The sequence below is a fragment of the Mobula birostris genome, chromosome 27 (genome assembly GCF_030028105.1).
Source record: "Mobula birostris isolate sMobBir1 chromosome 27, sMobBir1.hap1, whole genome shotgun sequence".
Lineage (NCBI taxonomy): Eukaryota > Metazoa > Chordata > Chondrichthyes > Myliobatiformes > Myliobatidae > Mobula > Mobula birostris.
The window spans coordinates 33,092,497-33,107,699 of NC_092396.1; the positions used below are offsets into that span (position 1 = coordinate 33,092,497).

Consider the following 15,203-nt stretch of genomic DNA (forward strand, 5'->3'; position numbering starts at 1 on the left):
GCCTGCAACCTCTGCGGACAGGCCGGCCACCTGTACAGAGCCTGCCCGAGGCGTCGGGGCACCTACGCACAGGCGACCAGGGGAGGTGCTGGCCCTGAAAGGGCCCAGGCAGATGCGGACGTACCCGCCAGCGCTGCAGATGAGGCACCCGACAGGACGGATGACGAGACCAGGGAGGAAGGTGCAAGCACCCCAAGTCCTGCCACCCCACTGCAGACCCTCCAGGACCAGGCAAACGACGAGCAGGAGTCCATGGAGGAGGGGAGAGCTGAGGGGGAAACCGAATGGAAGGTCGTGAAACGAAAAAAGACCCAAAAGGCGGCGGCCAAGCGACAGAAGGCGGAGCAACGCCAGAAAAGGGCAGGGAACCACACAGCCCCTGGTACCCTGTCCTCTTCAGAGGAGGAAGGAGTTGGGGGAGGCCAGCAGCCCCGGCGGAAGAAGCGGCTGGCAGAACAGGTGGAGAGGAGGAGAGAGAGGGGAGAAAGTCTGCTGGCCACCCCCCAAGTACAGGAGGCGGAGAGCAGCAGACGCACAGAGCTCCGGGAATCCGGGAGCAGGGCCACGGCTGGCACCCAGCAGCCGGAAGGGGAAGCAGCCCAGGAAGTCAGCAACCCCCCCCCCCCCCCCCCGGGCCCAGACCCAGAACCAGAACGGCCACACACGGAGGAGTACTACCAGCAGTACCTGAGCCCACAGGAGGTGGAAAACTTCACAAAGGCGGTGGGAATGAAGGCTCAGGATGGCAAGGGTGAGGACGGAGAGCAGCCAAAATAAAAGACTTACAACAATGGCAGACCTTAAATTGGCGTGCTTGAATGTGCGAAGTTTGAAGAGTACTGGGCGATGCGTCAGCACGCTCCAGTACCTGGACACTGTAAAGGCCGATGTGACCTTCCTCCAGGAGTGTGGACTACCACATCTCCGTAACTACCGGAGGTGGTCACGGTGGTGGAAAAAAGGTTTGTCGGTGTGGTCGGGGGGCAACGATTGTCGCGCTTCCGGCCTGGGGATTCTGCTGCGGGGAGGCAACTTCTCAATCACCCAAGTTAAAGAGGTGGTTGCGGGGCGCCTCCTGGTAGCAGACGTGAAATACCGGGGCACTCCGCTCCGGCTGATCAACATGTACGCCTCCCCCGTGCGGAGCGAGCGGCTGGCCGTCTTCGAGCAGCTCCCACAGCTGCTGGTGACGACCCAGCCGGTCGTTCTGGCCGGAGACTTCAATTGCACCATTGATGCGGCTGGAGGACCCGGCAGTGCCGACGGCAGGCTAGACAGTACCTCTAGACTCCTGAGGGAAATGGTGAAGACAGCCAAGCTGCGCGACGCCTTTGGCACCCCCACAGGTGGAGCACAGCCGCAAGCCACCTGGACACGATCGGACGGCTCAGCCCGCTCCCGGATCGACTTCCTCTTCCTGTCTGAGTCCCTCACGGTCAGGTCCACCGACGTCACGCCGGTGTTCTTCTCTGACCACTGCCTTCTGAGAGCCACCTGTCACTTACGGGAGGACCAGAAGGCAGGCAGGGGGACGTGGAAGCTGAACGTAAAGCTGCTGACCCCAGAGAACATCGAGGAACTAGAGAGGGAGTACACAGGTTGCAGAACCTTGAAAGCCTTCTTTGATTCCCCGGTTCACTGGTGGGAAGCCACCAAGGAGAACATTAAGAGGTTCTTCATCCGCAAGGGTATTCAGAAGGCAAGGCAGGAGCAGAGGGAACTGCGTAAACTCCAGACAGAGTTGCAGCAACTTCTCCTTCTGCAGTCGAAGGGGGTGGATGTCAGGGAGGAACTGCGAGAGGTGAAGGGCCGGCAAGCCCAGCACCTCGCCGCTGAATCCTCCAAGATCATCTTCCGATCAAGGGTCCAAACCGTGGAGCAGGACGAGACGTGCTCACGCTTCTTCTTCCAAAAGGTGCACAGGGGGAGCTCTGTGATCCACAACCTTAAGGAAGAGGACGGCTCAGTCGCATCCTCGCAGACCGACATACTGAGGATCTGCAAGTCCTTCTATGCCGGTCTGTACGAGGAAAAGGCCACAGAATCCACAGCCTCCCGCAACTTCCTGTCGTCTATCACGCAGGTCTTAGACGACGGCAAGCGGGAGAGTCTGGATCAGCCACTGACCCTGGACGAGCTGACAGGCTCCATCCGTTCCTTTGGGTCGGGTAAGACTCCTGGAAGCGACGGCTTACCGGCTGAGTTGTACTCGGCTCTGTGGAACTGGATGGGCCCAGACCTGCCGGAAGTGTACAACGCTATGCTTCTGGCCGGCAGTATGTCTGAGTCCATGAGGAAGGGCATCATCACCCTCATCTACAAGCAGAAGGGGGAAAGGGAGGACATTAGGAATTGGAGACCCATCTCTCTCCTGAATGTGGACTACAAGATCCTGTCCAAGGCTATCGCCAACAGGGTCAAGTCTGCTCTGGGACAGGTGATCCACCCGGACCAAACCTGTGCTGTACCGGGCAGGAAGATCTCAGACAGCCTCGCGCTGCTGAGGGACACCATCGCCTACGTGCAGGACAGGGGGGTGGACGCCTGCCTGGTCAGCTTGGACCAGGAGAAAGCCTTCGACAGGATATCGCACACGTACATGGCGGACGTGCTCTCCAAAATGAGATTTGGGGAGGGAATCCGGAATTGGATCAGACTGCTCTACACAGACATCCGTAGTGCAGTCCAGGTCAACGGGTGGGAAACAGACAGCTTCCCCATCAGGTCTGGAGTCAGGCAGGGCTGCCCCCTCTCCCCTGTCTTGTTTGTCTGCTGCATAGAACCCTTTGTGGAAGCCATCAGGAGGGATGGGGGCATAAGAGGGGTGACGCTGCCAGGCAGTGGAGGGACCCAAGTGAAAACCTCCCTGTACATGGACGACGTCACCGTCTTCTGCTCTGATCCGAGGTCAGTTCGCAGGTTGATTGGCACCTGCGAACAGTTCGAGCTAGCGTCGGGGGCCAGGGTCAACCGCACAAAGAGCGAAGCCATGCTCTTTGGCAACTGGCCCGACCGATCCAGCGTCCCCTTCACCATCAGGTCTGACCACGTGAAGGTGTTGGGGATCTGGTTCGGAGGGGCTGAGGCGTGCAACAAGAACTGGCAGGAGCGGACTGCCAAGGTGAAACAGAAACTGGGACTGTGGGGAGGGCGCTCCCTGTCGATAACGGGCAAGAACCTGGTCATCAGGTGTGAGGTGCTCTCAGGGCTGCTGTACTTGGCGCAGGTCTGGCCCGTCCCCCGCTCCTACAGCTCGGAAATCACCCGAGCTGTCTTCAGATTCGTCTGGGGATCCAAGATGGAGCGGGTGAGACGGACCGCCATGCACAAGTCCCTGGACAACGGGGGCAAGAACGTCCCCAATGTCGCCCTCACCCTGATGGCCAGCTTCGTATGTGGCTGCATCAGGTTGTGTGTAGAGCCCAGGTATGTGGGCACCAAGTACCACTATGTGCCCAGGTTCTACTTGTCGCCCTGGCTACGAAGGATGGGTCTGGCCCCACTCCCGCGCAACGCCCCAGTCAGCTGGTCGTTGCCGGCATACCTATCCCACGTAGCAAAGTTCTTCCAGGAGAACGCCTTTGACCACAAGGCCATCAGGCAGTGGTCGGCACGAAGTGTCCTGCAGGCACTGCAGGAGAAGGACGTGATGGACACAGTGGGGTGGTTCCCTGAGCAGACTGTCCAGTTCATCTGGCAAAATGCCTCATCGCCAGATCTCACTAACGGTACACTCTCGGCTGCAGGAGTACGTGCTGAGGGACGCACTGAAACTTGGTGCAGCCACCGCAAGGGCCCGGTGGGGAAGGACCACAGTATAGGTTTCTCCACCCGTGGGAGTGGGAGGGGTCGGTGGGCGGGGAGTATACCCCTCAACAATGAGATGCTAAGCTGAACTACTGGAGTGCCACTTGGGTGGCTATAAACACGGGTATTTTACTGAGTATAATGGAAACGTATGTAAAGGATGAAAAGTTATTGAATGGTTTATTGTATATATTTATTTTTGAATAAAGTATATTTTGAAATAAAAAAAAATTTAACATTATTTTAATATGCTTGCATAGCTTTTGACTATATGAGGAAAAAGGCTGCAGCTCAAATCTCAAACCTGACACAAAGATCACAGTCTATTGAACAGCATGATCACTGTATTTTGTTTATTACTGAGGTTTGAACTTAGCACAGGCACCTCAAGTCACTGGAATGTCAATGCCAATGCTGACTCCCCAGAATGGTTCATACAGATACAAGCACCCAATATCAGCATTCTGATCCAGGCCAATGTCCTCATAATCGAGGTCCTGTTTACACTCAGATGACTCCATTGAGCAGACCCAGTACTAGACTGTGAAACCAAACCTTCAAGTTCTCTGTAACAGAGATTCTGCAGATGCTGGAAATCCAGAGCAACACACACAAAATGATGGAGGAACTCAGCAGGTCAGGCAGTATTTATGGAAATGAACAAATAGTCAATATTTCAGGCTGGTACCCTTCATCAGGGCTGGAAATGAAGCAGGGAGATGCCAGAATAAGAAGGTGGAGGGAGGGAATGGAGTACAAGCTAGAAGGTGATTGGTGATACCAGATAGATGAAGTAAGAAGCTGGGAGGTAGTAGTTGGAAAAGGTTAAGGGCTGGAGAAGAATCTGACAGGAGAGGAGAGTGGACCATGGGATGAAAGGAAGGAAGGTGAGCACCAGTGAGAGGTGACTGGCAGTTGAGAAGATATAAGAGTGGGCCAGAGTGGGGAATTGAAGAAGAGGGAAAGGGGAGGGGGAAAATTACCGAAATTTGGAGAAATTGATGTTCATACCATCAGGTTGGAGACTACCTGGACAGACTATAAGTTCTTACTCGTACAATCTGCCTCATCATGGCAGAAGAGGATTCCCCTCTCTGGCCCCCAAATGCCCCTACTCCTTTAACCGAATTTTAAATTAACAAGATGCATTACTGTCTTGACTAGAACCTGCGTTGGAATCACAACTAGATATACACCATAATTGTGGCAAATTTTGTAAATAAAGCGATTGCCTGCTAGATGTGAAGAACTCCTTTTTCTAGGGTGTTAAAGTGTGTCTTTGAATACTTTTCGTGTTTCATATTCTTTTATGTCCTATACATGTATTAACAGGATTTGGGAGACCGTGGAGTCCCTTCCATGACACTTCATCAAAATATTTGCGCAGTACATGCAAAACATTGAAGTCCTTTTTTTCCATTGTAGATATTAAGCATTTCTGACATTGTGCTTAGTTTAGTTCAAATGGAATAATGTTACTTTATAAACAAATTCAAGAGATTTAGCTTGAGCAATATTATCCAATGTGTTTATATGCATTTCAGAGGATAAAGTATCTATCCTATTTAATCTTCAGTGCCTCCAATAATAGAGAAATAATGCTTTTCAATTTTGCAGCAAGCCACTATATTCTGAACATAGAAAAGTGTTCAGGTTTTTGGTTATTGAATATATAAATCTACCAGAGCAACACACATAAAACACTGGAGGAAATCAGCAGGTCAGACAGCATCCATGGAAATATAACAAACAGTTGAGGTTTCTGGCTGAGTTTCTTCTTCAGGGCTGGGAAGGAAGGGGGAAGATCCCAGAATAAAAAGGTGTGGGAAGGGGAAGGAGGACAACTAGTAAATGATAGGTGAAACCAGGTGGGTGGGAAAGGTAAAGGGCTAGAGAGCAGAGTGGACCAAAGGAGAACGGGAAGGAAGAGCGGCATCAGGGGAAGCTAATAGGCAGGTGAGAAGAGGTAAGAGGCCAGAATGGGGAATAAAAGAAGTGGGAAGGGAGAGGGATTTTTATTGTTACCAGAAGGAGAAATAGATATTCATGCCATTAGGTTGGAGGCTACCCAAACGGAACATAAGGTGTTGCTGCTCCACCCTGAGGGTGGCCTCATCATGGCACAAGAGGATCGACATGTCAAAATGGGAATGGGAATTGGAATTAAAATATTTGGCCACCAGCAAGTTCTGCTTTAGGTAGACGGAGTGGAGCTGCTTGACGAAGCGGTCCCCCAATTTATGGCAGTTTTCTCCAATGTTGAGGAGACCACATTAGGACCACTGGATACAATAAACAACCACAGCAGATTTGTGGGTGAAAGATTGCCCACCAGAAGGACTGTTCAGGGCCCTGAATGGAGAAGAGGAAGGAGGTGATTGCGCAGGTGTAGCACTATACTTGCAAGGATATGTGCCAAGAGAGATATTAATGGGGGGGGGGGAGGAGAACAAATGGACAAGGGAATCACGGAAGGTGCGATCCATGTGGAAAATGGAGAGTGGAGGGGAAGTTAAAATGTGTTTAATCCCTTTGGAGATGGCGGAAGTTGCAGAAAATAATGTGTTAATTGCATGTAGTAGATAAGGACAAGAGGAACTCTGTCTATTAAGACGGCGGGAAGATGGAATAACTGGGGATACTTGGGAAATGAAGGAGATGTGATTGAAGACAGCATCGATGGTGGAGGAAGGGAAACCCCATTCTATGAAGAATGGCGACATCTCTGATGCTCTGGAAAGCAAAGCCTCATCATGGGAACAGATGTGGCAGAGATGAAGGAACTGAGAAAAGGGAAGAGATATAGTCAAGATAGCTGTGTGAATCAGTTGGTTTATAAAAGATGTCGGTCGACATTTTGCTCCAGAGATGGAGACAGAGAGATCGAGGGGGTGGGGGTGGGGAGGAGGTGTCAGTAATGGACCAAATGAATTTAAGGACAGGATGGAAGTTGGAGGATGCTGATGATATTGATGAGATCAGCATAGTCATCAATGTAGCGGAGGAAGAGTTGGGAAGCATTACCTGGGAAACGTTAGTACATGGACTATTCTACTTAGCCAACAAAAAGACAGGCATAATGTGGACCCATGCAGATGCCCATGACTATCCCTTGAGTCTAGCGAAAGTGGGAAGAGCTGAAGTAGAAATTGATGAGGATGAGGACCAGTTTTGCCAGATATAGGAGGGTGGTAGTGGAGTGGAACTGGTTGGTTCTTTTATTGAGAAAGAAAGAAGCAGAAGGCTTTAAAAGGCTAATCTATCACTTTTTTGTTGAGATATTGGATGAGGTCTGAACTGCAAATTTCTCTCATACTCAGCACTTAAAACAGTTTAATTCAAGGAATATTGAAGTGAAATAAGCAGCATGTAGTATCCTTCAAATGGTTTTCAAACTGAGCTTGGCATAAAGCTAGGGTTAATATTGTAATTTTAATATGCCCAATTCTGGTTCAAGTTGGTGTTCTTTCAACATACTTTACTGAATAACTGGTGAAGGGCCAGAAACGTCTGTATATTCTTTTCCATAAATGCTGCCTGGCCTGCTGAGTTCCTCCAGCATTTTAGACCATAAGACAAAGGAGCAGAAGTCAGCCATTCGGCCCATCGAGTCTGCTCCACCATTTTATCATGAGTTGATCCATTCTCCCATTTAGTCCCACTCCCCCGCCTTCTCACCATAACCTTTGATGCCCTGGCTATTCAGATACCTATCAATCTCTGCCTTAAATACACCCAATGACTTGGCCTCCACTGCTGCCCGTGGCAACAAATTCCATAGATTCACCACCCTCTGACTAAAAAAATGTCTTTGCATTTCTGTTCTGAATGGGCACCCTTCAATCCTTAAGTCATGCCCTCTTGTACTAGACTCCCCCATCATGGGAAACAACTTTGCCACATCCACCCTGTCCATGCCTTTCAACATTCGAAATGTTTCTATGAGGTCCCCCCTTATTCTTTTAAACTCCAAGGAATACAGTCCAAGAGCGGACAAACGTTCCACATATGTTAACCCTCTCATTCCCGGAATCATTCTAGTGAATCTTCTCTGTACCCTCTCCAATGTCAGCACATCCTTTCTTAAATAAGGAGACCAAAACTGCCCACAGTACTCCAAGTGAGGTCTCACCAGCACCTTATAGAGCCTCAACATCACATCCCTGCTCCTATACTCTATTCCTCTTGAAATGAATGCCAACATTGCATTCGCCTTCTTCACTACGACTCAACCTGGAGGTTAACCTTAAGGGTATCCTGTACGAGGACTCCCAAGTCCCCTTGCATCTCAGAACTTTGAATTCTTTCCCCATTTAAATAATAGTCTACCCATTTATTTCTTCTGCCAAAGTGCATAACCATACACTTTCCAACATTGTATTTCATTTGCCACTTCTTTGCCCATTCTTCCAATCTATCCAAGTCTCTCTGCAGACTCTCCATTTCCTCAGCACTACCGGCCCCTCCACCTATCTTCGTATCGTCAGCAATCTTAGCCACAAAGCCATCTATTCCATAATCCAAATCATTGATGTACAATGTAAAAAGAAGCGGCCCCAATACGGACCCCTGTGGAACACCACTGGTAACCGGCAGCCAACCAGAATAGGATCCCTTTATTCCCACTCTCTGTTTACTGCCAATCAGCCAACGCTCTATCCACATATGTAACTTCCCCGTAATTCCATGGGTTCTTATCTTGTTAAGTAGCCTCATGTGTGGCACCTTGTCAAAGGCCTTCTGAAAATCCAAATATACAACATCCACTGCATCTCCCTTGTCTAGCTTACTGGTAATTTCCTCAAAAAATTGTAATAGGTTTGTCAGGCAGGATTTTCCTTTAAGGAATCCATGCTGAGTTCTGCCTACCTTGTCATATGCCTCCAGGTACTCTGTAACCTCATCCTTGACAATTGACTCCAACAACTTCCCAACCACCGAGGTCAAGCTAACAGGTCTATAATTTCCTTTTTGCTTCCTTGCCCCCTTCTTAAATAGTGGAGTGACATTTGCAATCTTCCAGTCCTCCGGAACCATGCCAGAATCAATCGACTTTTGAAAGATCATCGCTAATGCCTCCGCAATCTCCACAGCTACTTCCTTCAGAACACGCGGGTGCATTCCATCTGGTCCGGGAGATTTATCTACCTTTCGGCTATTCAGCTTCCTGAGTACTTTCTCTGTCGTAATTGTGACTGCGCACACTTCTCTTCCCTGCCACCCTTGAGTGTCCAGTATACTGCTGATGTCTTTCTCAGTGAAGACTGATGCATTGTGTGTGTTGCTTTGGATTTCCAGCATCTGCAGGTTTTCTTGTTTTTGCTGAATAACTGATTAAAAAACAAACGAGAAAATCTGCTGATGCTGGAAATACAAAGCCATGCACAGACAAGGCTGAAGGAACTCAGCAGGCCAGGCAGCATCTATGGAAAAGAGTACAGTCGACATTTTGGGCCGAGACCCTTCAGCAGGACGTCTCGGTCTGAAATGCCGTCTGTACTCTTTTCCATAGATGCTGCCTGGCCTGCTGAGTTCCTCCAGCATTTTGTATGATTATAGAATGTTCATTTTTTTAAAATCAAAATTATACTTGAAATAAATGTCATGAATAGTTGAAGTATTGCCAGTGTGCCCAAAAGGTTAATTATTATATCTTTCACAGACAGTTGCAGGTGGGGAGATGAACTCCTGGAATCTTGGAAAGCACTTGCTCCACTACAGCATGAAGAACTCCTAATGGACACTGTCTGGGCCAGTGCTGGGATACCCAGGTTAGTTTGTCAGTGAGATTTCCTTGGTAATTCTTTTGAAAATTAACATCTTCAACAAAATAATGGTAATTAGATTGATTCTTAGGAGAGTTCTTTGGAGAAATGGAACAGGATCGATCTTAAGTTCACTGGAACAATAAGTGAGATTTCATTAAAGCATACAAAATTCTGAGAAATATATACCTAGAAGTTGTTCCCCTGGGTGACAAATACTTTCTTTCCAATTTAAAAGCTTGCAAATCTTTGAAATTTTCTACACAGGGGCTTATGGATCTTCAGTTATCTAGTACATTTGATGCTAATATTAATCAATTCTTAAAGGAATCAAAGGCTGCTGCCTGGCCTGCTGAGTTCCTCCAGCATTTTGTGTGTAGTGCTTGGATTTCCAGCATCTGTAGATTTTCTCTTGTTTGTGATTAGTTGAAACATCTGTTTACCCCAAACAGGAAGATTACAGTACCTAATGTTTACCTAATGTTCTCTGGTGATCTCATAACCAATTCTGAGTTTGCCTAACAAGATGCTTATGGGGAGTATGATAAAAAAAAATTGCTGATCTATTTCAGATAAGGACAGGGACACATTTTCATCTTTTACTTGTGCTCAGTATATCAGATGGTACATTTCTAGTTCAAATAATCATGTGTTCTTTTTTCCCAACACAATAAAAGCTGAAGAGGCCTTGTATGAAAATTGCCATCAATTTTTAAGGATTGGTCTTTTCTTTATTTCTTGTTTTCATGTTACTCTTGATTTTTTTTTCTCTGCCAATGTATCTCTTCTACTCCTCAACTTATTTTTACTTGTCAACACATTTTCATCCCTTTCTGCTCTGTTAGAAGCTGGTAGATGGCATAGCATGGGGCAAAGGTGACACTAAGTTGTCAGCTGAATTTGCAAAAGGATTAACATGGGAAATAGAACTAACTATAAGATGCTATCTCTTTCACCCATCACTGACTTGTCCACCCACTTGCTCTGGTTAGGAATACCTCCTATTTGGTGTGCTTTTATGTCCCCAAGTTAATAGGCAAATTATCTGCTCTTAGTTATGAATTAGTCATGTCCCCCAACACCTGTCACTTTCTGAATCATGGCATCAGCTCCAACTCTGCTAGTTGCTGAGTTGGATAATCTGTCTTGCTGGTCATTAGCTTCTCCCTGCTGGAGCTGGTTGCAGACTTTGCTGCCACCACCTACTGCCTGTAAACCGTTGGTTATCTCCTATTCCCTTGTGGGTCCTCTTCCACTTACTGTTGCCACCAACTATAGGTCTTACTGTTGCCAATGCAATTTTTTACTCTTTAATGAGTTTGTTTTTCACAAATATCTTTTTCTATTTTTGGTAAAGGGATTGTGCTATAGAACTTTTAAAACGTGATGTTCTGGGAGCTTTCTTACTTTGGGTGAATCCTGGCCCTCTGAAGTGCTGGACACTAATGATGCGGACCCCGTTTGGTGTAATAAACTACATGATTTGGAAAAATGATGAAGGCAAATATTATCTTGAGGTAAGATTACATTTAAAAAATTCTTAACATTCTTGCTATGGTAATTTTTTAATATTCATAATGTGTGCTTGATGTCTTTCAGCATCTGAACACAGAATTCCCCAGCTTAAGAGCCCTGATAGAACATTACACAACAATTGATGATGGTCTATTTTGTTGCTTAAGTGCTTCAAGGATAAACCATTGTTATGAAGAGCAGGATTCTATGGAATATGATGGCTTGTCCCCAGCCCAAACCAAACCTGAAGGGAGGTTGCTTCAGACCACAGAGTAAATCATCCATAAGTTATAAGTGTTAGTTTCTGCTGGTCATAACAAAAGACTCCCTGCAGATTATGATGTGCACAATGTTTCAGCCGTCAATAAACTTGAATTTGCCACAGACAGCTTCTTGACTTTTAGTAATGTTATTCACTTTTGCAGCTGTTCTAGAGTGACACTTTATACAGTAGCATGCTGTAATAATTGTACTTGCTTATGACTTTAACTGGATATCTGTACCTTTACATGTATTTTATCAATCTTTCCAAAGCCTGACTGAGTTGACATGATGAGGTAAGATAAAGATGTTGCTTTATTTCACTACAAATAGACATTGATAGCAACAGTTATAATCAGATTAGTATAAAGCAATTCAATTGATAGAAAGTATTTCTTTCATAATCATAAAATAATGTTGCAGATTCCCCACAATGTAATGTAATGTGGGCTAGGTGTTTTGACCCTCTCATATATTTCACTATCAGTAGAAGGCTTCTCAGCTTCATCTTAATAAATACTGTGGATTCTGGTTAATTGGACTACATTGGGACCAGTACATTTTGCCCACTTAAGTGGTTGCCCCAATTAGCTGAAGTTTCATAGAAATAGTTAAAAAGGAATAAAAAAGACAAACTGCCATTTAACTGAATAACAAATTAAAATGGTGGGATGCTCAGATGCAGCTGCTTCTATGGGGCTAACTGAAGGTGCTATTGCCTTTTTAAAATATTTGTTATAATTGAAAGACCCTGCTGTATATTAAGAACTTCAAGTATGGCTGGTCGACGCCATCAGTGAGTTAGTTGCTCATCAGCAGAGGAACCGAAGGAGCTGGACCTGGTGGGGATCACACTGTTGCCTGTATCAGGTTGGTGTACGGATAAAGGCAGGGTGCAGTCTAATAGCGAGTGAGTGTCTTACTCACTTTTCTTTTGATTGGACGACATTGTTGGACATTGGTAATGTGGAATACTGCAAGTCTGATTCACTGTTTTATTGGTGAACAGCAGGCAGCTGTGTGGCCTCAGTCGTAGTGAGGATTAGGCCTCAAACACAAGTGTCGCCTGTTTGCAGCCACTCATGAGAGAGGCATTGAAGTCAGTGTACTTCACTGGAGTGCAGGAGGCATGGTGTCCATGCTGGACTTGGTGCTGCTCTTCAGTATTTGCTTGGCAGAAGATAAGATAGATTATGTTTGACTGCATGTATTAACATTCATGGATTCAGAGACTTGGACTATATATTTCTTTGTGTGTGACTATGTTTTATTGTTGTCTTATATATCCTATATGTTCCTTGTGCTGTGAATGACTGTTAGCACCGTGTTTTGTACCTTGGCCCCAGAGTGACACACTTTCATTTGGGTGTTTTCATGGATGGTTGAATGACAAATAAACATAAACTTGACCTTGAAATTATGTATTTAAATGAAATACAGAACAGATTGTCTAAATGAACAAACTCAGCACAGACACCTAGTGCAGATAAAGGACAACCTTCAAACAATTCTTTCAAGTGCATCCTCCAAATCTTCGCTTCCATTGTAAAAATCAAGATGATGGTCAATATCTCAAATTCTTTGCAACTCCTGAGTCACTGAAGTAGTAAAATCATTTCATTTTCACTTCCGACCATTTCTGGCATCTGCAAGCCTGAGTGCTTGAAACCACAGTGAGCAAAATAGTTCTGAATTATCTTACTGTTTAATACTCACTAATTATCAGTGACAAAAATTACAGCTTTTTGAACACAAACACAGGCAAGTGGCGCTATTTAAAGGCTATTTGCTCTAAGCATGGTGTAGTGTCTATTGACCACATGTGACTGAAGCTAGTTACAAATTGTTCACCAGCAGCCTCCTGCCCCAATTAAGTGGTATAGTGGCCAATTAAATAAAGGAAATCCCACCAATTTTCTTGGTTTATTTTTGTTCTGTCAGAGAAGTGGCTACCTTGATAAACCAGAATCCACTGTATTAACTGTCTTTTGTTTAAAAAGATGGGATATTTGCTCCTGTGTCCTTTTGTTGTCTGTTTGTCATGAGACAAAACTGAAAAAGATCAATGGATTTCACAGCACAGGTTGTGTTCCCACATGAGCAGTGTCCAAATGGAATATTTTCAATGTTTTGTGCATTTAAAGGACAGAAATAATAATTTAATTTTCTAATGTTTTTCCTCAAAAACATGAATAAAAATTCTAAAATGTTCCAGTAAACTTTAGATTACTGGAGACGCAAGAGGTAGCAGATGCTGAATCTGAGGCAACGACCACCTGCTAGAGGAATTCAGCAGCTCAAGCAATATCTGCATGGGTTACCTTGTCTTGTATCTGCCCGTAAGGAGACAAATGTCAAGGTTGTATAATGCGCACATACTTTGATAAATGTACGTTGAACGTTGGAAAGAAGCTGTTGATGTTTCATATCGAAACCGTGCATCAGTATTGTCAAATGTCAAAAATTCCTTTCCCCTCAAAAATGCTGCTCTAGCCACCGAGCTCCCCCAACAGATTGATTGCAACTTCACGTTATTAATAATTAAACATGTGGCCAAATAAGGAGCATTGAACAGCCTTGTCAAGTATGCATACATATATAAAAGCCAGTAATATTAATAATAATATTTCAATTTAATTTCTATATTAGCAAAGTACTTGTTAGTTTTAAATGGCTACAATGAAGTTATTTTGCAATGAAAATCAGTTTTGGTAAAGCTGGTCAAGCAATAAATACTCTTGTTCATTTTGCTTTCACTAAAATTATGACATTAATTTTAGTTTATGTATTACGATTCCTAATATAAATACAGTATTGATGTACAAGTATAAAGTCATCTGAATTGTTTGCTTTTTAAATGTTTGCTCATAAAGACCCAGGATACTGTGGGCTAATTGTTCCTCACTATTTTTGGCTGACCGTGTGATTTCAGAGAAAATCGGAATCCGGTTTATTATCATTGACATTTGTCGTGAAATTTGTTGCTTTGCAGCAGCAGTACAGTGCAATACACAAATTACTACAATTTGCAATAAGAAATATAAAAAATAAATAAATAGTTGAGAAAGCGAGCAAAATACTGAGGTATTGTTCATAGACCATTCAGAAATCTGATGGTGGAGGGGAAGAAACTGTTCCTAAAACATTTGAGTGTGTCAAAAAAAGTGCTGTATTTTGCTATTTGACTTAAGATATGTACTTGTGTGTTATAACTATACATTTTATATTTTAAAGTTGTGTATATTTTATATAGTAGTCATGGAAAATTGTATAATAAAGAGATATGAACAGTGACTTTGGTGCATATCAGTTTTACTGTGAGTGAATGATGAGAGTATTGAAAATAGTGCAGTTCATCTATTGACATCCTTTTTTCCCTTCCCTGATTATGCAAACCATCTGTAGTCGACAGAGTGGGAAATAAACTTTCAGTGAACCTAGTGGTAGATTAGTGGCTTTGTTACCACTAATTTCTTTTACATACACCTTCACATTATCCACCACCTACACTATCTGCGCTACTTCACTTTATCTGGGCTCTTTTTCTTACCAAAGAAAACTACCTACTGCATGCGCAGAATCCCCCATTGTTAGGTTGCACCAGTTCAATACAAAGCAAGGAGTTAAACATCCATTCTCCACTCTATGGTGCTGTGTAGGTGTCAGTTCTTCTTAGTAGGTCTACAAGAAGATTTCAAATAGCATCTGAATAAGAAATATAATTATTAAAATTTAAGAGCATATGAACTAGGAGTAGCAGTATGCCATCTGGCCTTTAAGAATCTTCTCTGCAATTCACAAAGATCATGCCTGGAGTTTGTATCTCAACACTATTTCCTCACAATCACCATATTC

At 44.9% G+C, this 15,203-nt stretch overlaps 1 protein-coding gene across 1 annotated transcript in view; it reads left to right on the forward strand.

Annotated features, from left to right (window-relative positions):
• Nucleotides 1–14,631, forward strand: part of sh2d5 (SH2 domain containing 5) — a 66,443-nt gene extending 51,812 nt beyond the window's left edge. Inside the window, exons 8-10 of the mRNA XM_072245049.1 lie at nucleotides 9,470–9,578; nucleotides 10,930–11,089; nucleotides 11,172–14,631. Coding sequence (XP_072101150.1) covers nucleotides 9,470–9,578; nucleotides 10,930–11,089; nucleotides 11,172–11,363 — 461 coding nt within the window. The 3' untranslated portion in view covers nucleotides 11,364–14,631. The remainder of the gene's footprint in view (nucleotides 1–9,469; nucleotides 9,579–10,929; nucleotides 11,090–11,171) is intronic.
• The last annotated feature ends 572 nt before the right edge of the window (nucleotides 14,632–15,203 follow it).